At 36.4% G+C, this 24393-nt stretch overlaps 1 protein-coding gene across 2 annotated transcripts in view; it reads right to left on the bottom strand.

Moving 5' to 3' along the window:
- LGR4 (leucine rich repeat containing G protein-coupled receptor 4) overlaps nt 1-16113 on the bottom strand; it is a 68084-nt gene extending 51971 nt beyond the window's left edge. The window contains exon 1 of one of the 2 annotated variants that reach the window (XM_087718850.1): nt 15309-16113. In XM_087718850.1, coding sequence (XP_087574976.1) covers nt 15309-15493 — 185 coding nt within the window. In that variant the 5' untranslated portion in view covers nt 15494-16113. The remainder of the gene's footprint in view (nt 1-15308) is intronic. The other variant, XM_087718841.1, reaches the window with a different exon arrangement.
- Nucleotides 16114-24393: the final 8280 nt, after the last annotated feature.

Genomic DNA, 24393 nt, shown 5'->3' with positions numbered 1-24393 from the left:
AAGCAATGGATTAATACCGAAGCTATAAAACATAGGCTATTAAGCTAGTTTCTATATATTCCAGTTATGATTACCAATCTTAATTATTTCTATTATATGTTTCAAGTAGAAGACTATATTCACAAGCCAGAAGTTCAAGCTATCATTCAACCTCAAAGCTCACTAAATAGTTTTGGGTTATTTACTTTGGCTCAGTTTCCTTCCTTCCTTCCTTCCTTCCTTCCTTCCTCCCTCCCTCCCTCCCTCCCTCCCTCCCTCTCCTTCCTTCCTTCCTTTCCTTCCTTCCTTCCTTCCCTTCCTCCATACCCTCCTTCCCTTTCTTTCTCTGTTTCTCTGTCTCTCTTATCCTCAGTTTTAAATTCCTGGAGATATATAAAACTAATGAATTTATCTAAATTGTTCTGTGACATAAGACATACATATAGAATACAATGCTTTAATATTTTTATTATAAAATATAATATTTTTATCTTAAATCAATCACTCAGGCAGTAGGTACATGAATGAAAACATGTCTTTTATCAGAATATTAATGCTCCAATATTTCTGCTGCTTTCTTGGAAGACCAGTCAACATGGAACCCTTAAACATGCCAATAAATAAACGGCTGATACTTTAGCCTTCCTGGAGTAGTGAATTATTAAAAAGGAAAAGCAGGCCCCCTCATATCTTGCCTTAGTCAAAACAGTCCAACAAAGCTGCACCTCTCTACCTGTTATGTTCACAGAATTTGCTATCAATATTTTTTTTTTAAGGACCCAAAACTAAACAAAGACATCTGATGCATATACATTGCTCTTATTTTAAGAGGTCAGATGACTTGATATTGATATTCTATTGACTTCTGTAAAAATAAGAGATATCTTGAACTGTTCATTTCATTTCTGTAGGGAAATAACGGGTGAAATTAGTTGTGAACTACAACACAGTTACTGGATTTAAACCCTATTTAAGCCCTGGTTCCCTAACAAAGTGCCTCTTAGTGTTGGTATAAGGCTCCTTGTTCTTCTAATTTAAAAGGAAAATTAAATGGGATGGTAGCATGCCTCACACATTACTTAATTTCCAATAATGCTTCTGGGCCCTCCAAAATCCCAAGGCATTATAAGAAAATCAAGCTGGAAGACAAGAGGTCTTCGGTAGGAGTATAAAAAGAGCACATGAATGCCACATATGGCCCTGGGGCCTCAGGTTGCCTAGTCTTACCATTATTGTTTACAACAGCAGTGATTGGGTACACAGAAGCCAAACTCAAAATGCATTAGTGTTATCTGGCAAATACAGCCATAAAATTTAATTTCTAATTTCTTTCAATAAAAATTAAAGTACAGCAATATTTATTCCCAAAATGAATATTTTTACAGATGTAGACCCCATTTCACTATCTCCTTTGAATATTCAACATGGGTACATAGGCAAATAAGGTCATGGTACAAACCTAACTCTTTCATAACGCTAGTTCTGTAAAATATTAACAAATAGATAAACATTAGAACAAGGTCTTTCAAAAAAAAAAAATCAAACCTGTTAACATTAAGAGGATCGAGACCAAACAGAAAAATAGGAAATACATTCCACTTACTAGCTACTGCTCTTTGAAGTTTTAACAGGTTTCTAACCCAAATTCTAAACATGAGGAATGTTACCTATTCAAATTCTTTTTTTTCTCCTTCAGATATTCTAAATGCAAAACTGCCTACAGGTAGTCCTCGACTTGCAACTATTTGCTTAGTGACAGTTCGAAGTTATAACGATGCTGAAAAAAAGTGACTTATGACTGTTTTTCACAATTACGACTATTGCAGCATTCCCGTGGTCACAGGATCAAAATTCAGAAGCTTTGCAACTGATATATATTTAGGACTGTTGCTGCCTCCTAGGTCATCTGAACATCTTTTGTGACCTTCTGACAAGCAACAGCAATGGCGAATGGTGTTACCAACTTCACAACTGCGGTGATTCACTTAACAACTGTGGCAAGGAAGGACATAAAATGGGGCAAAACTCACTTAATTGTCTTGCTTAGCAATGGAAATTTTGGCCTTAATTACAGTCTTCAGATAAGGATTACCTATATAATGAATATAGTATTAATTTACCCAATCTGAGTGATTAATTAGATCATGATGCACTGCCAACTCCAAGGTATTATTTGATGATCCTGCATAGCATGATAATTAAATGCCTATATAATAAGCAGTTTTCTCAGATGATTTGCTGATGGTCATTACATCCTTGATGTGCCACTACATTGCTAATCTTGTGTATGAGAATGGATTTACTCCCAAAGCATTCTTACATAACAAATAAAGCTTTAGCATGGCACATATAACCATGCACTTTTAATATCAGTAAGAATGGCAGTGCTGGGCTAAATCAGAAACAGTCTAGTTTCTAAATCTAAATCTAGTTTTAAAACATATATATTGTATATACTGTTTTGCATCTAACAATTCACAGAAGAAAAATAATTAAAATGTAACAATTCAGTTACAATAGATTTAAAATGTGCATTAAAATATTGATAGAACTTGTTTCCAAAATGGCCAATCAAGAGCTTATTACAAGTCAGGATATGAATACCCTTGGCTGTCACACATCTGTTTAATATGAACTAAAAAATTCTACTCATATTTTAGAAAACACATTTTAACCTGTTAAATCAGTCCTCAAACTGGTCTACATTTCAATTTCTGTATGTATACACATAAAAATATGGGCCACCAAAGTTAAAAAAACTGAAAAAGAATATTGATGGGGAACATATATAACTGAATATAGAATATTGTAGGGGGGGGGGAACCCTCTAACAATCTAAAGCAGAATTTGCTAGAAGAGAATTAAACTGTACTAAGAAATAGAGAAAAGAAAGAAGAAATAATTTATAAGATGTCATTGTACATCTTAGAACTCATTAAATTTTTACAATGAGTGTTAAGTAACCTTAGCCTAATTAGATGATTAAAGCCTAAATAGGAACCCCTATAGAGTGTATCATATTTTTAAAAAATTGCTTATACTCTTTGGTAAAACAATTGTAAAAACAATTATAAAAAATCTCCCCCAAAATCTAAAAACATAAAAATTCATCACTGTATTTACCTTTTATAAATATTGATATATCATTTTCTATTTAAAAACATTATCCTTTCTATTTTTTGCTTCTTTAAACACAGGGCAAAATAAAGCTTTCACTTATATCTGTACAATTGATTTATATTATACAGTGCTATTCATAGGTGGATTCCAGCTGGCTTTACTGCCAATTCGTTCTTGTGGGCTGGATGTGTGCTGCATGCACAATTCAATTAAACTTGTTCTGCGCATGCGCAAAACTTAAAAACAAAATGGCGGTGGCAATGGCTGCGCTGGAGAATCAGTTCGGGTGTGTGGCAGGCCTGGGTCACTGCCGGTTCCAGCGACCCATGCCGCCATACCACTACCAGTTCTGCTGAACCGAGCTGAACTGGTAGGAACCCACCTCTGGTGCTATTACACAACAGCATACAACATTTAAAAGCTACAGTCAGAAACTGTCAGTATCTCTCTTTTTCCTCATTTAAAAACATTTTTTGCATTTTCTAGACAACTGAAAACAGGAAGAAAACAAAGGAAAAAATAAATGTTGCCTCTCCAAGAGTACAAATTAGACCAAGGGTGTACCATTTATCAGAGAAGAATTATCATTTTTAACATTTTGCCTACCACTGGTCGAACATGTTTCTTTTGTGGAGTTTCTGTTGTGGGATTTAAATACATATAAAATATTATTAGTTAATCTGTGTACATCACTGATAATCACAGCTCATTTTAATTATTCCAGTGAGAGGCTAATACACTTAATGAACAATAATATAAACCACATAGTAATGATTAATAAATTTGTTAAATTATTCTTTAAAAACCCTACATTAGATGTAGCTAGTAGGCAGTTTCACACATTTTTATAATAAAACATGAAAGATATTTAATGTCTTTTATTTTTTACTATATTTATATGCCTGTATAACAAAAATGACTATGTTTGTAGATACACAAAACATCTCTAACTGTTATTTAGCAGGATCATCATCATACATTTCCAGACACTTGTATACTGCCAAAGAGCATACGGATTGAACACTCAGTGCTATAGAAATTAAAGTATTACTTTCAGAAAAACAATGAACCAGCTACATACAAATACAAGTTGCAAATTTTTTAAAATCCTTTCTAAACTAGGGATTTTAACCTTTTCAGGTCACCGAACTGATTGTTTAAAAACTAAAACTATAATCCTTTGATCAAGAGGCAAAGGCTTAGTGGTAGAAAATTGGCTGTGCTCATTTTTTGGGGGGAAGATGGGAGGGGAAGATTTAGTCTCTCACAAAATTCTACCAAATTCCTACAGCCGTCTAGAGTTCTATGGAACCCAGTTTAAAACTCCTGCAATGTAGTATATTTCTGTGATATGTTTTAGGAAGGCTTTAATTTCAGAAGAATCTAAATTTTATCTGGTATTTTACCATAATAAGACATCTGCCTGGTTTCTATGGTATGATTCTTCCTTTAGTTTCATGGTATTTTAGGGAGTTTTACATGAAATGCTACTGATTTTAATTATTAGTCATCTTTAGCAGGAATAGCAATAATAATTTTTTAAAAACCCACTTTACTCATGAACAAGACTGAAATATTTCCACATGTTTTTATCTACAATTTAAAATGGACATCATAATCCAAACCCTAGGGAATATGAAATGAATTATTTAGTTTTGAATACTACAAACAACTAAAATACATAAGTATTTTCATTCTGTACTGGTAGCAACGTGGCCCAGCCCAGAAGATAAAACCAAGGCTCTCCAGCCTTTTCTCTCAGAAACTTTCAGGGTTTACATATCTCTGTTTTGTCTCCTGCCTTGATAAATCAAGCTGGTAGTTATGTTGCCAACAGCTATTTTCCGGGGGGGGGGGGGGGAATCATCTTCTAGCATCCCTTATTTAGCCTTGCTGTGTATGAGAGGGTTTTCACAATTTGTGCACCATACTAACAAGTAAAGAGTTAAGAATGAAATAAATTAACATAATAAATATGAATCTAACAAGACTCATGGATTCAATAATTCTACAAACTTTAAGATTATGACATCCACAGTGGTTGATTAATTTTTCTTTTTGCTATTTAGAGCACTGTTTTTCAGTCTCAGCAAGTTTTAAGATGTGTAGACATCAACTACCAGAATTCTTCCACGCAGCACCCAGCTGAAGAATTCTGGGAGATTAAGTCCACACATCTTAAAGTTGCTGAGATTGACAAACACTTATTTCTTTTGGTAATGTAGCACTAGCACAAGTAGGCTTCAATAACTACTGAAGTGTTAAGCACCTCCAGTTCCTTTCTTTCATTATTTCAGGAACTGTTATTGTTTAAAAAAACTGGGAACCAATTAATACTTTGTATATGCATTTGAATAAGCTTTTGTAGGATACAATAACAACATAAAAACACAATGTAGAAATATTCTTAAACATTTGGACAAGATTCAGTCTGATTACAAATGCAGAACAATTTATTCTTGACAATCTTGAATGCTATTTAATTATTAATTATTTAATAACTGATAATTTTAAAGCATTCCATTAATTAAGAATATCTGCATAAAAAGTGAAGACATAGACAGACATGTTAAGTAAAACACAGTAGGAGATATAGAGAGGTACTAGGGCATCATAATAGTGTTCCAGTTTTCTTACCCAAAAATAGACATGTACACATGCTGGAATGTTCCATATCCATCAGAACTTCCTACTTGGAAGAGGGGAGAGGCAATATGGTACTTTCCAGAAATAAATCTTCTGGACTGGGATCAGTTTAAAATGAATCAAGGGTGGCCCTGCCATAAAACAGGCCAGTTTCATCTGGAATACTTCACCCAACTTCTAATTTGGAGAATTTACTCCAGGAAACTGCTGAACCACCTCCAAAATGGCACAAACATCCATACATAAAAATATTTGACCAGCTTGTCAAGCATCTGTTAAGAAAGTATTCAATCAACGGTTCACAAGACAGAAGAAATAACAAGATCATATAGAGAGCTATTCAACCACACAATATACTGTTGAATTCAGCAAGGGACATTTCCCCCTCAAAATAAGCACTACAAGGAAGGCCAAAAATAGGCAAAGAACAAAATTGGAAACATGCATGTATCTACTGTTTGGTAAAGGAAACTTATAGACTGGTTTCAAATACAGATAGTCCTCGACTTACGATCACAATTGAGCCCAAAATTGCTAAGCAAGACAGTTGTTAAGTGAGTTTTGCCCCAATTTACAACCTTTCTTGCCACAATTCTTAAGTGAATCACAACAGCTGTTAAGTTAGCAACATGATTGCTAAATGAATTGTTAAATGAATGACTTTGCTTGTCAGAAAGTTGATCACATGACCCCAGGACACTGCAACTCTCATAAATATGAGTCAGTTGCCATGTGTCTGAATTTTGATCACATGGCCATGGGGATGCTGTAACAGTTGTAAGTATGAAAAACAGTCATAAGTCATTTTTTTCATGCCACTGTAACTTCAAACTGTCACTAAATGAATTGTATTAGTACCAAATACCTTTGGCAAGTTATAGTATCTTTAACCAACTTCTTCAATCTGTCTCTCATTAATGTCTTTTCATAATTCTGTCAGCACATTTTTGTATACTTATGAAGCCATTCCAATTCTCTTGCATGAGAATCATGAAGCCCCAAGTTAGATCACCTGATATTTTAAAAAGGTTGCTTCCCCCCAAAAAAACCCATGTTGCTTTATAAAATAATACACTGCCATGCATATGTTTAAAACCAAGTACCAAGTGATTTCTCTTAACCATTCAATTGATTTACATAAAACTCTACAGAGAATAAGAATTTTATCTCTACAGTATCAACTACCTGATAAATTAGATCTGTCCTTGTCTACAAATAAAATACAGGTAGCCCTCAAGTTATGATCATTTGTTTACTCAAAATAACAATGACAATTATAACCGGTCCTTATAGTTAAGACATAGTGTCCCCTCAGCCATGTGATCAAAATTCAGAAGTTTGGCAAATGGCATGTATTTACGACGGTTGTAGCGTCCCAGGATCACGTGATTGCCATCTGCAACCATCCTAGCTGGCTTCTAACAACCAAAGACAATGGGAGAAGCTGGATTCACTTTAATGACCATGTGATTCACTTAAAAACCATGCAAAATGGTCATAAAATGGGAATGACTCACTTAATCACCACCTCATTTAATGATTTAAGTTCCAATCCCAATTGTAATAATAAATCAAGGACTCTCTGTACTTATCTAGCTTTTCTTTGAAAACAGAACATTTAAACATTTTAGTGAACTTTTATCTATGTAAAAGTAGTGCTCAACTTATGACTTAACAACCATTCAAAATTATGTTAGGCCTGGAACAGGGACTTCCTGACCTCTAAAGCACTTCTGCCCATTGTAAAATGCCCTGCACAATCACTCCCTGCAGTCATATGACCACATTTTGTTGGCTTTACAATCAGCTCATCTTTATGACCAGTTGCAATGTCCCACAGTCACGTAACCACGATTTTAACATTTTTTGCTAGTCGCTGACAAAAAACACACATTTGGAAGACACAACTGCAGTATTCACTCAATAATCGCAGATTTGCTTAAGAACTACTGTAATTCATTTAAGGACCACCACAAAAATGTCATGAAATCAGGCAAAGTCACCTGGATTCCTTGTCTTAAGCCCTAACAACTTGCAACCAAAAATCTGGTTCCAATTGTGCTCACAAGTTCAAAACTACCAGTATAGAATATTTCTTAAATGCTTATATGTTGTTGAAATACATCTTTAATAAGATAACATTTAAATACTCTTAAAATTAAGAATGTGTGCATAATATTTATTTTTATTAAACTAATAAAATTAATGTAAGTTGAGTTTCTTCAAGATGAGCCCTGAGATACCCATGTAAGTATTTTGGCAGCTATCTGGAACTCACTTGTATTAGTGCTTTGCAACATTTTTTTTTTTAAATTTCCCAAACTATTTTACACTCCTACTATTTTCTAAAAGTCTCCCTTCTAACTATTAACTGATATGATCCTGCTTAATTTGCATGTACAGACAATGTCAGCAAAGTGCTACTACCTTCTGAGACACAATCACTTACTAAAAAAAATATCTGGAGAACTTTCACTTCTATTCAACATTAAGTATTTTATCAGTGTAAACAGATATGTGTTGAAATATAAACAATCCATTTTTACACACTCTACTTAAATGGAAAACAACAACAATCCCTGATGAAAGATACACTGTTAAAGCCATGACTGTATAACCCCTTTGAAAGAAGTCCTACTGAAGAGACTCACTTCTGATGAGATACATATAACCTTAGATTGTGTTTTAATTTGGTGTTTTCAGATACAGTACGCTCAAATTTATGCTTGCACAAACTGTACTGAAACAAGGATTACAATTACTATTTACATATGAATAATATTAAACCTTTTACATATTTAAATCCATAGCATAACTGAATAGACAGTGGCTAAATATCAGAATCAGGACCTTTTTGGCAAATAAACTTAGCTATAGTCATGATGAAAAAGTCTTACTGCTTCTTAGCTGCTATTTAAGAAAAAAAGAGGAGTGATTGTGAGTTTCTATTTAAATATAAACACTTATACAATTTTCTGTAAGAAAATTATGGAGTTAAGAATTAGGGAGGCTAAATGAAGGCAAGTGGTATGAAAGAAGCAAACCAAATAGAACTCAGTAATTGTGGCTTTACTATACATAGGATAAGAGTCTGAAAGAGAAAAATAAACCAATATAAATAAATTCAAGAGATTCTGTAAAACTGTAACTATCATGCTGAAATATTCATTTGATAGGTCTCTTAAAAGAAAGCAACAATGTTTAGCATGATTTCCTTAGCACTATTATTTTTCCTCCTCTTCCTCATCCATGAATTTACCAAGCTACACTATACTACGCAATACAATAACCAGGAATGTCTAATTTAGTTTCTATAAATATTCAGAATTCAATAGATTTCTTTAACATTTCAAGAACCTATTTTTTTCTACTTTGAAATAAAGCCCTTTCATAAGGGGCACCTGAATTTAAAAATTGGATAAGTAAATATTGGAATGGATTGCTCTTTCTTCCTATGGAAGCTACCAGGTCTTTTTGAGTTCCTATGCCATGATCAAATATTCACCCATAATCAGAAGGATCTCCAATGGTGAGACAGAATTTATCTATTTTATTATTTATTTATTTATTTATTTAAAACATTTATGCAGCCATCTATTTTATAACCAACTCTGGGAATCTCCCTATCAATATCCATGAACACTTAGCACTTACATCCTCTTCCCCTTGCCTCCTCCCTCTGAAATTTCCCCCCATTTCTCACTGTATAATAAGAGAGAAGGAATGACACAACGTTGCCTCCTTCCCCATGTTTGATGGGGCGTGACCCGACAAATGCGCCCACAACAAAGGCGCGCCGACAAAACCATGGCACAAAAACCGTGACATCATAAACGCACCCACAACAACACGCCGACAAAACTGCGCCCATAAAAGCGCGATTTAAGTTAAGGTAAGGGTTAGGTTCAGGGTTAGGTTTAGAGTTAGGTTTAGGGTTAGGTTCAGGGTTAGGTTCTGGTTTAGGGTTAGGGTTAGAGTCAGGGTTAGGTTCAGGGTTAGGTTCAGGATTAGGTTTAGGGTTAGGTTCAGGGTTAGATTTAGGATTAGGGTTAGGGTTATTAGGTTGTTATTACTTGTTTGTTGAAGGCATGCTGTTGTCGGCGCGCTTCTGAGCTCATTCGTCGGCGCGTTTATGACATCGCGGTTTTCACACCGCGGTTTCGTCGGCGCGCTTTTGTTGTGCGCACATTTGTCGGTGAACCTTGATGAGGAATAGAAGCCAGATATCCCCAATCCAATCTGAATACCTTAGCCAACACGCCATACTGGAATAATAGACCTGCAAGTTGGTTTGGTGAAATTGAGGTGGAAGATAGGAAGCTAAAGCATCTATAAGTAAGATTTTCTTGAGCTTAGAAATGATAAGAGTTCCACTCGGCATAACAAGTCAATCTAATATATTTGCATATCATATTAGACATCAACTGTCATGAAAAAATAAAAACAATTATTACGACATCTATATACTGATAGAAAGCAATCATGAAATCAGATATTCAGCAATTAAGCACTCAAATTATGCAAGCAATCTTGACTACAGTCCTTTTTACCATGGTTATGACATCAATTATTTTCTACTTGCCATCAAATTTTAACTATTATAGTGCTATCAATCTCTATTATTGTTCCATTTTTACTATCAGGGCCTTTTCTGTTCAATTCCCCCTACCATTATTTATTATACTAAACTACAGGTAGTTCTCAACTTACAACCATTTGTTTAGTGACCACACTACAGTACAACAGAACTGAAAAAAATGACTTATGATCATGTGATCAAACTGTGAACAACAGCAACTGGCATGTAGTTGGTTGCAGTGTCCTGGGGTCGTGTGATCGACCATCTTTTGTGATCAAGCAGATTTACTTAACAACCATGTCACTAACTAACTGGAGTGATTCGCTTAACAACTCTGGCAGGAAGGGTTATAAAATGGAGCAAAACTCACTTAACAACTGTCTTGTTTAGCAATGAAAATTTTGGACTCAATTGTGATCATATGTTGAGGACTATCTGCATCTGAACTTTCAATAGAATAAAAAACACGTAAAGCAGACTCGTAAACAGTTATTTGCCTGCAAGTTAAAAAGCCTTTTATAAAGCAGGAGAGAAAGTTCTTTATTGCTATGATAGAAGGTCAATCAGATACAAATGATTAGCATAAATACCTGTGAGGAAAATGGCTAGTAAAACTGAACTTTATAAGATAGTGGATTGAATCCAATTTTGGTTTCATATAGACATAATTGTTCCTATCAGCAAAAGCAGTATGAGGTAATTTTCTAGTCCTCTGAAGTTAATTTCACATGGTACTTGAGGATAATCTCTACCTAGGGCTCCCACTCATTGGAAGACCAGCATTAGTTTCTTCCTGTTTGCAAATCTTACATTATTTTTAACAGTATCAATGTGGTCAATAATCTTCCTATATACTATATATTCTAATTTATACTCCCAATGTATATCTTTCTTGCTCCTTTAGAATATACTGAACATATTCAAAGCTTAGTAACGACAAAAATAGTTAGACAAAAATAGCATCTGAATTTTTTTTTTTTCCTGATGATTTAGACTTCAAGCCTCAAAACACTGGATGTGCTAGTTGGGATTGATGGAGACCGTACTTGAAAACATCTGGAGGAGATCAAATTGCTAAACCTTAATTTGAAGTTTGAATGTTCTGCAAGCTCTTACATTTTCCCTCTACATAATAGTTTTCTCTCGTATGGCTTGGTTTTCTCTAAATAGTGCTTGCCACAACTTCCAGAATAGTAAACTGCCTAGTGGTCTTTTCAAATCATGGTTTATAAATCCACTGTAAACTATGGTTGGAAATGGCTGGTAAGTACAGAAATATAATAGGAAACTCAGGGAAGTGTAAGACATATGGAGAAAAGGATTAGCATATCCTCCATCATCAAATCATGTTTTGACAGATTTCATTTATAGCATCTCAGTTGTGTTTAAGTAAATTGGTAAATTATTGAAAATATACAAAAAATAGCAACACTTTCCTTTCAATATTTGTGTGCTATTTCTAACAACGAATGTACAAAAACCAGAAATATTTCATTCTTTTTAAGCAACTGAAAAATGAACTTAATTTCCTTTTAAATCTGCGATTTTAATTCTCAAACTCTCAACTATATAGCCACTACAGCCATTACATTAAGATTGAACACATCAAGACAAAGTAAGTTTAAGCAGACCACAAAGCTACATAATCCTATACTTATACCTCAATCCTATCCATGTTTTCAAGAAAAACATCTCCCTCATATAATCGTGCTAAAAAAATCTGCACTGTATACAATTGTTGCCATCTGCAGAAACAAGTCATAGAGAAAATATTATTAATACAGAGCATGAAACTTCTATTATAAGGTACTAGCAAGAACAAATACTTTAACAAATTATATAAATTTCTTATATTTCTTATATGTAAAAAAAAGTTATAAAACATTTTAACAACCAAATCTCTTTAATGAAATATTTGCTCTTCCCATCTGGTGCCATTTAGTTATGGAGTTATTAACCTATATTTTATATTTCAACTACAAAACAAGAAATGATTTACAAAATCAATAAACTTCTGCAGTGGTTGCCTTATCCAGTATAAAATAAAGCTTTGCCTAATGTGGCAACCAGAGAATGTCTGGACCCAAAACTCACAATAGGTTGATGATCCAATGTACAAATACCGCCTGATAATCCCAATTTAGAGGAAAATGATCTAGTTACTAACAAGAAAAAATACTTCAGCCACAGTTTTATCAATCATATTGTACTCTCTACAAAGTTCAGATCATATGTTTATATTTGTTTTATATAGGAATATATTTTATTCTAAAAAGCCAGAGTTAGTAATTAGTAATTAAGTGACTGCATCTCATTATAAAATCATGTTATCTGTTTCTAATTTTAAATTTTGCCTAAAAAACAGAGCACGCCCAATATGCCTTAATTAAAGTTTCCCACAAATCTTCTTTAATAAGAGTGGCGAGTTTTTAATATCACCCATTTAGTTGAGTGAATGGGATCAATGACGATGCTATTATATGATCTTGTATAAAATTAGATGCAGGGTGCATTGCACATGCACACATATGTAAAAGTTCCTGTATTGGGATTGGTATTAAAACTAGTAGGTTCTAGGGACAAAAAAATGTTCAGCAGCAGTGCTGGTCCCTTCAGAAACTCCCTTCCAAAAGACACACAGTCCTTCCAGCTGTAGTATTCAACATTTTTTTTAGAAACCTATGCATTTCAAATAGATATTAATTTTTTTAACATTATGCCATGGATTTATTTTTTGCTGCTGAAGCTTTGGGAATTATTTGCACTTCTTGAATGTTAATCTTATAAAGATATTTGTTTAGTTATTTGCTCAAAAATAGGTGTTTTATGCCAAGATTGCAAATTGCTAATTACAAAATGAATATTGTAACACTGGGAGCAGACATCTCAACATATACACCTGCCTCTTCTCTCCAAATATAAAACATATGATACTCTCAAATTCGGAGCCATGCTGGCATCTCAAGCAAGTTTGAACTCTCACATCATAATCTTGAGGTTAGGGTTCATATCTCTGACTGATATTAATTCTTCTATTTCTTGACCTTTAAGCAGCACCTCACTGCTCATAATTCTTTTGAAAATTAATAGTTTCTTACTGCCTGTCCTCTCTCAAAAGTTTCAGCTGAAATATTCTACAATATTTCCTTCATCTGTCTTGGTAATTAAACAAGATTTTTGCTTCATTAGTCACTGAATATGTCACATCTGACTTTAAAACTATAGCTTCTCAAGTAAATTGTAATTACTAACATTATAACAAAAGCAATTTTTAGGAAATTCTCAAGACCTTTATGGTCTGCCGATTCAGCACAAAGAATGATTTAACACCAAACCACATACACACCTTGCAATACCACACCCTTGAAATCCTAGATGCAGTACACACCTAATATTGTATTCTATAAGTTTATCCTTATAATGGTTTTGTTAAAGAGAAAAGCTGGGGTTAATTGTATTGGTCCCTTAGTTTTGCTGAATTTGCTTTCAAACTAAGCCTAAATAATATTGCCAGGATTAAGTGATTTGACACCTGCATTTCTGCACAAATAGAAAGGCTGTGTGCATGATTGTGCCATAAGGAAGTTAAGTGTTTTTGTGGACTGGAATGCATCTATATATTCAGCCAATTGTGCTATTATTCATCCAAGATATAGGGGTAACTCTATTGTCAACTTGCTTTATACAGTAGACGGGCAGTTTATTACAGTCTTAGACCAGTACAAGCAATGTGTCCATCCCTGCCTTGTATTTATAAATCTATCTTGACACAGTAAATAAAGGCAAATTAAAATACATTTATAAAACAACCCAACTAAAATCCATGACTGAAATCCAAAAGTAGCAATCCATATCTATGTTATAAAGTGGTATCTATAATTGTGATTACATATAAAATTACAAAATTGTGGTCTCTAAAATTTACATAAAATGTGATATGTAATATTACAAAAACTTCATAATGTCTAAGATTGCATAGAATATATCTGTGAAGCAGGAACTTGGACCATCCTGTGCAGCATTTTACAGAGTGTATTTTTTTAGAGTGGTCTTTCCAAGAACCCTGGGGCAGCACCATTGGGATCCACCAACATTTCTGCTCACTCACATTTACCTATTTGCATAGATCTCCATAAGGGGGTCATTCCTTTCTTCCCCACCTTTACTCATTATAAAAGCCCAAAACTAGAGAAATGAAAAAACCATAGACTTAAGAGGTGGCAAACAGTGGGAAAATGTCTGCCAATTAAAAAGAATCATAGGCATATTTATTTGGAAATGCAAGTAAAAGGGTGTTTAAGGACTAAAGCCTACCACAAACACTATGCACAAGTTATATAACCATTCTCCACCAGTGAATCCTAAATTAGTCAATTACCATGTTTTAGTTCCTTTACAGTCAAAGTTCTTAACAGATGTCCCACTTTCTCTACTGAAAAGACTTCAAAAAGACAAACAACCTTGGCACTTTAAGCGTCTTGAACAACAAAGTAGCGAACAGGGCAATTAACAAAATTCCTAAACTCAGCCATTAAGTTCAGATAGAGATTTACTCCAAACAAGGAAAGGTACGTTCACCCCTGACCTAAAACACACACATATACACCTCACGTACATTTTACTTACTCCCAGATCCCTGAAAGTGAGAATCCCTCATCGGGCCGGGATTATTATTATTATGATTTATGGGCACTTTTTTTACGCGTTCGTAAATCAACCCCCAAATCAACGGGGGAGGTGCAAAGCGCTCGGATTTTCCCCGGGCGGGGAGGATTTCTCGCCACAGGTGAAGGGCTGCAGTCAAGCCAAGAGCTGGAAAGGGAAGCAAAAGAGAGGCGCCTTTCTCTCCCTCGCTCGATTTTTAGGCCAGGTTATGAAGCACACACAACCTGTTTGGCAAGGTAAAAAAAAAAAGACGAGCGTGGCACCCCCCCCCCCTTCCCGTACTCTCCACCGCTGCCCCCCCTCCTTCTCCCCTACTTACAGTAAATGGGTGAAGGCGCTGAGTCCTTCGGGCACGGCGGTGAGCCCCCTCCCGGAGCAGTCAACTCCTCCGTCCCCATCGCAGCTACAGGAAGCCGGGCATGGAGAAAGGGAAGCTCTTTCGCTGGGCCCAGCCAAGCAGCCAAAGCCCCAGGCGAAGAAACCGAGTAGAACCAGGCAGCGCATCGCCAGACTCTTCGTCCTTGTCGCCCAGGCGATCAAAAGCTCCCTCGGCGCGCACCGACCGGCCGGCCGGGGACGATCCCTTTTCAGCAACGGGGGGCCAAGTGCCTTACGCTCGCCCCACCTCGGGCCCTGGAGCTCTCCGAGTCTTTCGTCTGGCGCCGCTGGCTGACTCTGCCTCCCTTCCTTTCCCACCTCTTGGCCGGAGCGAGCGTCCTCTCCGTTCCCCTTCCCCGCAACGCAGGTCCCGCCGACGTTTCAGCGCCTCGCCTTCCTCCCTTCCCACCCCATGGAAAGGCGGCAGGCTGTCGCCGAGCCCTCTCAAGGCAGCAGGTAAAAACGTGCCCCGTTGGAATCTGCCATGACGCTCGTCTTTCCCGAGCTCTCCTTTTGCAACGCCCGGCGTAGGTTAAGTAAGCGCGGGCTCTTTTAGGAAGCGAAGCCTTCAGCCATTCCAGCACACGCGCTCGCCAGTTTTTTTCCTCGCCTCGGCCGTTGCGCTTTGCCAGCAACTGCCTTGCCCGCCTGCCTGCCTGCTTTCCTTCGCCTTCTAGGGTTGCACACAATACGGCGACTGCGTGTGTGCGCTTAACTCGCCCGACTCCCGGCGCCTGCTGGAGCGATATGCAAAACAGCGAGGTGTGTATGCTAATGAGAGAATCGAGCTGCTCGTTCTCATTGGTCGAAGAGGAGCCTCAGCCTAGTAAATATATACAAATCTCGGAGCCTGTTACTCCCCACCCCCCCACACCCCGCAAACCTTCAGCAGTCCCGAACAGAAGGGAAAGAAACGGCCTCTCATTGGTGAAAGGGGAGCTACGGGTAGGCGGGGCAACAAGCGATAAGTGACAGGAGAGGCGGAGGTTTCCTTCGATAACCAAGAAGGGTTGCGGGGTCGAGAGAGAAGGTTTCTTCTAAGATGGAGCCTCTTGTTGGGTGCGACTTGCCCTGCACAGCTGCTTGTGGACGGTTCCTTTTCTCCTGGGATACCAGTCAAAGATCTCTACGCCCCTTTTTGCTAGGGAATGGCCTGCTGGAATTGCTCTCGTCGAACAAAACAGCCGTTCAGACGTCAAGGAGGAGTCTGCAAAATGAAGCACGTGCTGGCAAATACTTCAACCAAGAGGACCTCAAGGCCTTAATAATTCATTTAACTTTTGAACTGAGCTTCGTTTTTTTGGCTAAATTGATATTGCAATCAGCAAATGCATTATTTGCGGGGGGGGGGGGCGGCGGGGAATCCATAAATCTGGCGGCAGTTGCTTATGTCTAGAACACTTGAAAACAAGTGTTTCCCTAGGCAAAACAAGTTAAATTGCTACCTTGGTTTTAGAAGTCTGCTGATCTGCAAACCACTGAAACCGGGGTTTTTTTCTTAAAAAAAATTGATGTAATATTGCTGAAACAGAAAACATTTAAAGCCTCCTTGAACAATGCTCGGTATTTGGCTTTGACAGAGCAGTTTATGATGAGAAAATCCAGTTACAGGTAGAAGCAGAATGGAATTTCCAGAAACACCTTTGGAAGGATTTTAGGCACTATTATCCATGAGTGCAGTCTTATACCATCTCATGCCTTCCAGATGTGTTGAATGTGCAATTCACGAAGAGCTAAAGAACACAGATTGGAGAATGGATGTCTATGCTCTTTTAATCAGTGAAGACTCTGTAAGAATATTACACCTGCTATCAGTAATTGGTATTAAAGAATCTAATCAGTGCCATTTTCATCTGCAGTCTAAATAACAAAACTGGCCTCCATTATAATACTGTTGCAAGTCTTATCACTAGGTAGTGTGAATGGTTGGACTACTGGAAGGTGCATATGTGACATATGTCAAAAGTCTCAACACTCCTCACTCCCAACACTGCTATCATATCTACTTCTGGATGCCTCAAAATAAGTTTGAAAATGATACATAATGAACTATCTTAGCTCTGTTAGCCTTTAAAAACTGAAAACAGTAACAATCTTGTTGCAGCTGCCATGAGTTGTGAAATAATAAATACCCCTACACACAGAGAGGGGGGGGGATGGAGGGAGGGAGAGGGAGAAAGAAAGAAAGAAAGAAAGAAAAAGAAAGAAAGGGAGGGAAATAAATTACTAGAACATTTCTTACTCCACTCCACTGCAAATATCCTTACTGAATGTTGCTATCCTTCGTGCCTACTTTTATATTAAAAAACTGATTTATCTGAAGGAGTGTTGCAAAGCCATCAAACTCTTTTCTAGAAAGACTGGCTAAGAAACTAAAGCCTAGAAAACTGAGACAGGAGCAACCTGCTCACAAGTTATGTTACAGTGATACTGTTTCAGAGAAAGAGCATTTTATTGCTGTTTCAAATACATGATAGCTGAGGCAACTTAGTTCTTGAATATCATCAACCCTGTGGATTCATAGGAGTCTAAACCTTTTTGAGCCAAATATTCAAAAGGAGGGGTCCTTAAATGGCTATGGCTATTCATTCAGAGAAGCATATTGGATTGTACTGAGCTGCCATCTATATCCATATAGGAAAACTAATTTTAAAAAGCATGCTCAAGAAAAACTGGATTTGTATTCTTTTTCTTAAAAATACACTCATTTCCCCCCTACACAAGTGATTTTCACATTCATAAGCATTCTTTTTCAAAATATACTGTATTTCTAATCAAGTCAGTTGATAGTAGATAAACATGTTCAAGGGCAAAGTTCTACAATGACTAAATCTCCATAATTTACTAAAGCTTTGCAAAAACACAACTAATAGTCATGATACATTCACATTTGCATCACTGTCCCCCATTGAATTTGATGGAAAATAAAACTTCTTGGCTGGATTAGATGTACTATTGTCTAATAATTATAGGTACTGAATAACGTATTTGCTTTTGTCTGTGGGAAACAGGTTAAGACATGATTCTTCTCCTTAATAGAAGCTTGTGTAAATCTGATGACATTATATTTTAACATGAATTCAGTAATAAGCCTTAATCACCTTAAATGGTGGGACTGAATGACTGACATTGAAAAGGCTGCTATTGTGTGCAATGTACCATGAAGGACTCCTTTGTGCAGATTTGCTTCATATAAGGAAACAACTAAAGAAAATAAGTTGATGGGTATTGTGGTCATAGAGGTGGAATGACATAGCAGGTTTCAGCTTTGCTTTTCTGATTGTCAGGAACTTTGTCATATTTGGAAAATAACAGTTTCTTTCACTCAAAGCTATTTCTTACATATTAAATGTGGCATGTAACTTTCTCATAGGGATTGTGTACTTTGTGGGGGGAGGGGAAGAAACCCAGAAACCTTGTTGAGTTTGGATGCCTTGGAAAGGAAAAGTATCAAGGAAAAAAATTACAAAAATTTGCAATTGAAAGTAATCTCCTCATACCACAAACTCTGTAGAAACAAACCACTTCCTGGACTTAGTCAAAACTTAACTTCATTCATTTGAAGTTAGTGGCAGCAGGAATGTCACTCTATAAGTAATTCATAGAACCTATAAGGAAAGGACAAAGATTTTTTTTAAAAAAAAAACTATCTTTCTGAAGGTTGATTGATAAAGGAAGCAATGATTAATTATACTAATGTGTTTGTATTATCGAATATTGCTTGTCTCTTTTCAAATATTTTTTTCCTTTCTCTCCTTCTTTCTCTCCTGATCTCTCTCCTCAAAGTCCCTTTCTCCTATCAAAGATGTACAGAGATGAGATTCTATCGGTTCGGGCGAATTGGTAGCTCTGACTATCAGCTGGGAATGAAACAGGTTCTCTCCGACTTTCAGCTGGGCCCACCCAGCCACCCCTGCACTTTACACATCTATATTCCCTTTTTTGAAGCCCAGCTGATAGGTGCGGCAGAGTGGATTGCTGCGCCTCATCTGCTTTCCTCCCCAGCAGTAATGTGGAAGGTAATTTCTCTGAACTAATAATAAATAATTTCAACCCAGAAAACATGGAAGAAAGCCAAAGAAGCCAATGTGGCCCCAATAAATCTTATTGAAAATCTAAAGAAAAGATACACACAGAAGGTAGAACCAGTGAAAAAATATTTAACAGGTAGTTCTGGTTACGAAGGTTGCATCAGGAAAGCTAAAGCTCCAAATGAACTGAAGTTAGTAAACAGAAAAATATGTTTCTCTGTGTTGGATATCTTCAAAATAAAAGCAAAAGGACCATTATACCAGCAATGCAAATAATAAGAAACAATGAAAAGGCAAACTATTTTGATTCATTCTTCAATGTTGTACCAGGTGATCGTGAAGAGAAAAACGAAAATACAGAACTGATGCTTGAAATGAATAGAAATCTGATCAGGGAGTATGCCTTTTATTCCAATCATTGGCTCTGTTTTTCAAAATGGAAAAAAAGTTGAGGAAACCTCATACCAGTTAGACTCATGTTAACATTGAGGAAGATTTTAAAGCAGACTATAATGAGAGAAATCAGTAAACATTTTGAAAACGAGCAGTAGCAGTAGGAGTTTTTAAGATCAGGTCTTACCCAACTAATCTTATTGTTTGATGAGGTATATTTCTTAGTAGCTTGTACAAATGTGATACACAATATGTAAAATATCTTAATTTAGAAAAAAAATAAAGCATTTAAAAACATTTTTAAAATGACATCCTAATTAACAAGCCATTTTAGTGTTAAGTATCTGGCATCAGTTGATATATAAGCTGGTTTGAAAAATTGCACTTATAGAGTGTTCATCATTGGTTCCTCATCAAACTGGAATGAGATATTGATGAGCTACAAAATTCAGTTGTTGATATTATAATCTTCAATTATTATTTCTTTAAATTGATGGGGTGGAGGAATGCTTATCAAATATGCAAATAACACAAAATTAAGTTGAATACAGAAATAACGGTTATCTTGATAGATTGCCAAAGTTGGCTGAAAATAGCAACATGAAATTTAACAGAGACAAATAGAAAGCTATTCATTTAGGATAAAGAAGGGAAATGTGAGATCAATGTTGATTCCTGGCAACTTCCTGGACAAATCAATGCAGTTTTCTTGGCAAGATTTTTCAGAAGTGGTTTTCTATTGTTTATTTCCTAGGATTGAGAGAAAGAGGGACTGGCCCAAGATCACCCAGCTGGCTTCCTACCTCAAGTGGGACTAAAACTCTTGATCTCCCAGTTTTTAGCTGGGAGTACCTTAACCACTAAATTAAGCTGGCTCTTCTAATAGCATTATTGGAGATTAAAGGTGGCCTGTAGGGTAGCCAGTCATAAATCACATTATGTTACAGAGATTTAAAGATAAGTGCCAGAACTAGTTGGCAGCTAAAGATGGGGTGAAGCCAAGAAGTAAACAAGAGATCAGAATCAGAACAGGAGTAATGGCAGGCTGAGGTAACGTCTATGATTTATTTATTATTTATTTATTTATTTATTTATTTATTTATTTATTTATTTATTTATTTATTTATTTATTTATTTATTTATTTATTTATTTATTTATTTATTTATTTATTTATTTATTTATTTATTTATTTATTTATTACATTTATATGTCGCCCTTTTCCCTGAAGGGGACTCAGGGCGGCTCACAATTCAATCAGGGAAGGAGGTACAGACAGGGGGATAAAAAGACAAGACATAACAATACAAAATTTAAAAACACACAACAACCATACCATTCGAGAAGGGGGGCAAAAACTCTTTAGCCCTAGGCCTGTCGGAACAGCCAGGTTTTAAGGGCTTTGCGGAAGGCCTGGAGGGTGGTGAGGGTTCGAATCTCCACGGGGAGCTCGTTCCAGAGGGTCGGAGCAGCCACAGAGAAGGCTCTCCTCCGGGTAGTCGCCAGTCGGCATTGGCCGGCGGATGGAATTCGGAGGAGGCCTAATCTGTGGGATCTGATCGGTCTATTGGAGGTAATTGGCAGCAGTCAAATCATGTCCAGTATTAGGAAAGCACTATGCATCTGAAGTCCAAGAGCTGAGCCAGAAACTAGGTCAAGAAGTCATGTCAACAGGCAAAAGACTTGTGCCAGAGTGAAAGGTAATGTCTGGAGCAGAAATCAGGCAGGAAGAGGGGAGTTACATGAGAACATCCCACTGCAAAGACTGGAAACATTGTCTTCTTAGGACATCATTAGATTAATCAAACATATCCTGCTTCCTGCCAGAACTCCATATTGAAGTGAGGATATTGGTAACTAGAAAAATACATGAGCCAGGAAATCCAGTTGCCAGAAATCTGTCAGTTACACAAACTGTAGCTTCTGACCTTTCTTTTTCCTCAGCAAAGAATGGAACAAACTGATTCGCATGTTGTTGAAGTGCTGAGCTCACCATATGTTCATAACATATTGTGTGGCAAATCCTTAACATGCAGTTCTTATGATGGAAATGAAAGGGCAGTTAAGAAAAATCTCACAAATAAGAGGCACTAAGAAGATGTAGGTATCTAGGGTAGGTTATGATAAACAACAGAAACAGTAGTTCTGTAACGTATACAAAAGGGAGAGATCTATTAATAGATCATAATTCAAGCAGGGGTCTTAGAGAAATGTAGAATTCCCAATATAGGAAAACTATAATGAAGGAATTAAGGCTTTCTTGCTTCAACCCATCAATTCTTTTTCATGTGCCTCCATATTATTCTTCATTATTTGGTGAACATGATGTTGGGAACAAGCTGTACAGAAGCAAACTCAGTTCAGAACAGAAAGGATTGGACAGGAACAGGAAAGATCAAAGATAGATAGGTGGGATGGTGTGTGGTTTATTTTGTAAAATCATTGATTTAATGCTATTATATCTACTGGATGGGCGCAGTAAGTATTGTTAACAAATAAATGATAAAACAGATCTTTAACAATAGTGGCATGACAGTGAATATACACTCAAGGCAGCACTATATTGAAGCAATTTTGTAACCCAGAGGTGAGTTGCCAATTTTTTTTGCTACTGGTTCGGGCGCTTGTGACACTTCTGTGCATGTGCAGAAAAATTTGGGGGGGGGGGAAGCCTCCCACCACTGCTACTACCGGTTTGGTGGATCCGGGCTGAACCAGCAGCAACCCACCTTTGTTGTAACCTCAGAGCCATTGGAATTGGGTAGCACACACATTTAATAAGTAATAGCAGTAGCAGTAACACTGAATGCTTGAATTTGGGGCATTGTAAATGGTAATAATCATAAAAGCACTTTGAAAAATGCAAACTAATATAAGAGAAAAAGAGTGATCCTTGTGTTCAATTACAATATTTCAGATGTTATATTTTACCTGAGATTGACCAGCTGGAAATTCTCAGGAGTAAGCAGAATTCCCAACAAAGAACCAAAAGGGAATAGGAACATAAAGATTGTCCCTTATACAATACAGAGATGGCAAATATTTAGATGTGGAAGAGCGACTGCCAGTAACTAGAGTGGACCTTTGAATATATCACAATCTCTTAGTAAATTTTAAGTCAGTACATTAAGTAGTAAGTAATGTTGAATGCTTAGCCTTATTTCTGAAATGATGTGACAAGAAAGTCATAAATACAGATATGACTTACATTTTACAGTTAACGTCTTCCTTTTTCCCCCCTTTAAAATCTGTGTGATTAGTTAATACAGAGCTACCTTCGAACTGTAAACTACCTTTGCCCCCTTCAGCAGAGTAGTTTTTTTTTTATATTTAGAACAAAAATGACAGGCCCAAGAAATAAGTGTACGCTAAACATGCAATCTCAAAGTTTTTAGAAAATGTATGGTTGCACTACACATTTTTAAAAATTAAGAGAAACATTGTAATATATTATTTGATATTAATAGTTTGGAATTACATATTTAGTCAATATAATTATATTAATGAGTGAAATGTTTAAAAATGCACTTAAGAATTTTGCTTGATTTAATTTTCATGACACTATTTATAATTTATGGGTAAATTCTGGATTCTCCCACTATTAATGCAAATTTAAAGATTCTGTGGTTTAATTAGCCATTCAGTTCCATTTTGTTGATTGCAGTTTGTTTCTTCCTTTAAATGATCTTGCCATGGCACATAGTTTTTGTGATAATTCACTTGCCATTCTCTCTGACTTGATGAACAATTTTTCATCAGAACTGTTGCTCTGTAACTGTTTCTGAGATCTTGTGACCTCATAATATTAGTTATAATATATATTATAACTCTTGCCTTTTGCTGGTCTCTTTCTCTTGGCCTCTGATTTTCCAAGCATCGGAGTCTTATCCAAAGATTCCTGCTTCTGCATTATGTGTCCAAAATATGTAAGCATTAGCATTGTTCCAGTGGGTGGTCTGATTTTATTTCATTTTGTGCTGAATTATTTGTTGTTTGTGTTGTCCAAACATAGTTATCCTTCTGGAATTTGTCCCTGACAGATCCTCTCCCTATCTCTGCAAGGCCCATCACCATTTCTGTCTGGTCTCCCAATGCTCCACAGGAATTCTCTTGCCCAGCAAAAATCTTTGCCCAAACATTCACTCCTCGGCATTCCATAGCAGCCGTCTCCCTCCCATCCTTAATCTGACTAATGTGGAATGGCCATATTTAGATGGTGAGATGAAGGCAAATCCTAGAACAATGAGCAATATCAGCCACCCAATTCATCATGTTTGGTGGTATTTTGAGAGTCCAGGCTAGGTCTCCAATGATAATTAGGTCCCCCTTCCCTGTAATACTTCCTAATCTATAGGTTTTTCTTTGGACCATGATAAAACTACAAGTATTGGAAACACATCATATATTATTTATAACATATAATTCTAATAATCCCATTATTAGGGGAGATCATTGCTATCACCACTTGTGAAAACATAAGTCTTACTACATGTATATCATGGGTTATTCAATTGGCATCATTTGCTCCCCCAATTAAAAAAAAACCAGGTTAATGGTAACCTCAGTTGCCAGAACCATTCTGCCCTGAGAACCATATCTACTAA

The sequence above is a fragment of the Thamnophis sirtalis genome, unplaced genomic scaffold (assembly GCF_051295495.1).
Source record: "Thamnophis sirtalis isolate CommonGarterSnake01/CBP01778 unplaced genomic scaffold, rThaSir2_p1.2 scaffold_1, whole genome shotgun sequence".
Lineage (NCBI taxonomy): Eukaryota > Metazoa > Chordata > Lepidosauria > Squamata > Natricidae > Thamnophis > Thamnophis sirtalis.
Note: the sequence above shows the minus strand (reverse complement) of the source record. Positions and strands in the feature narration are given on the sequence as shown.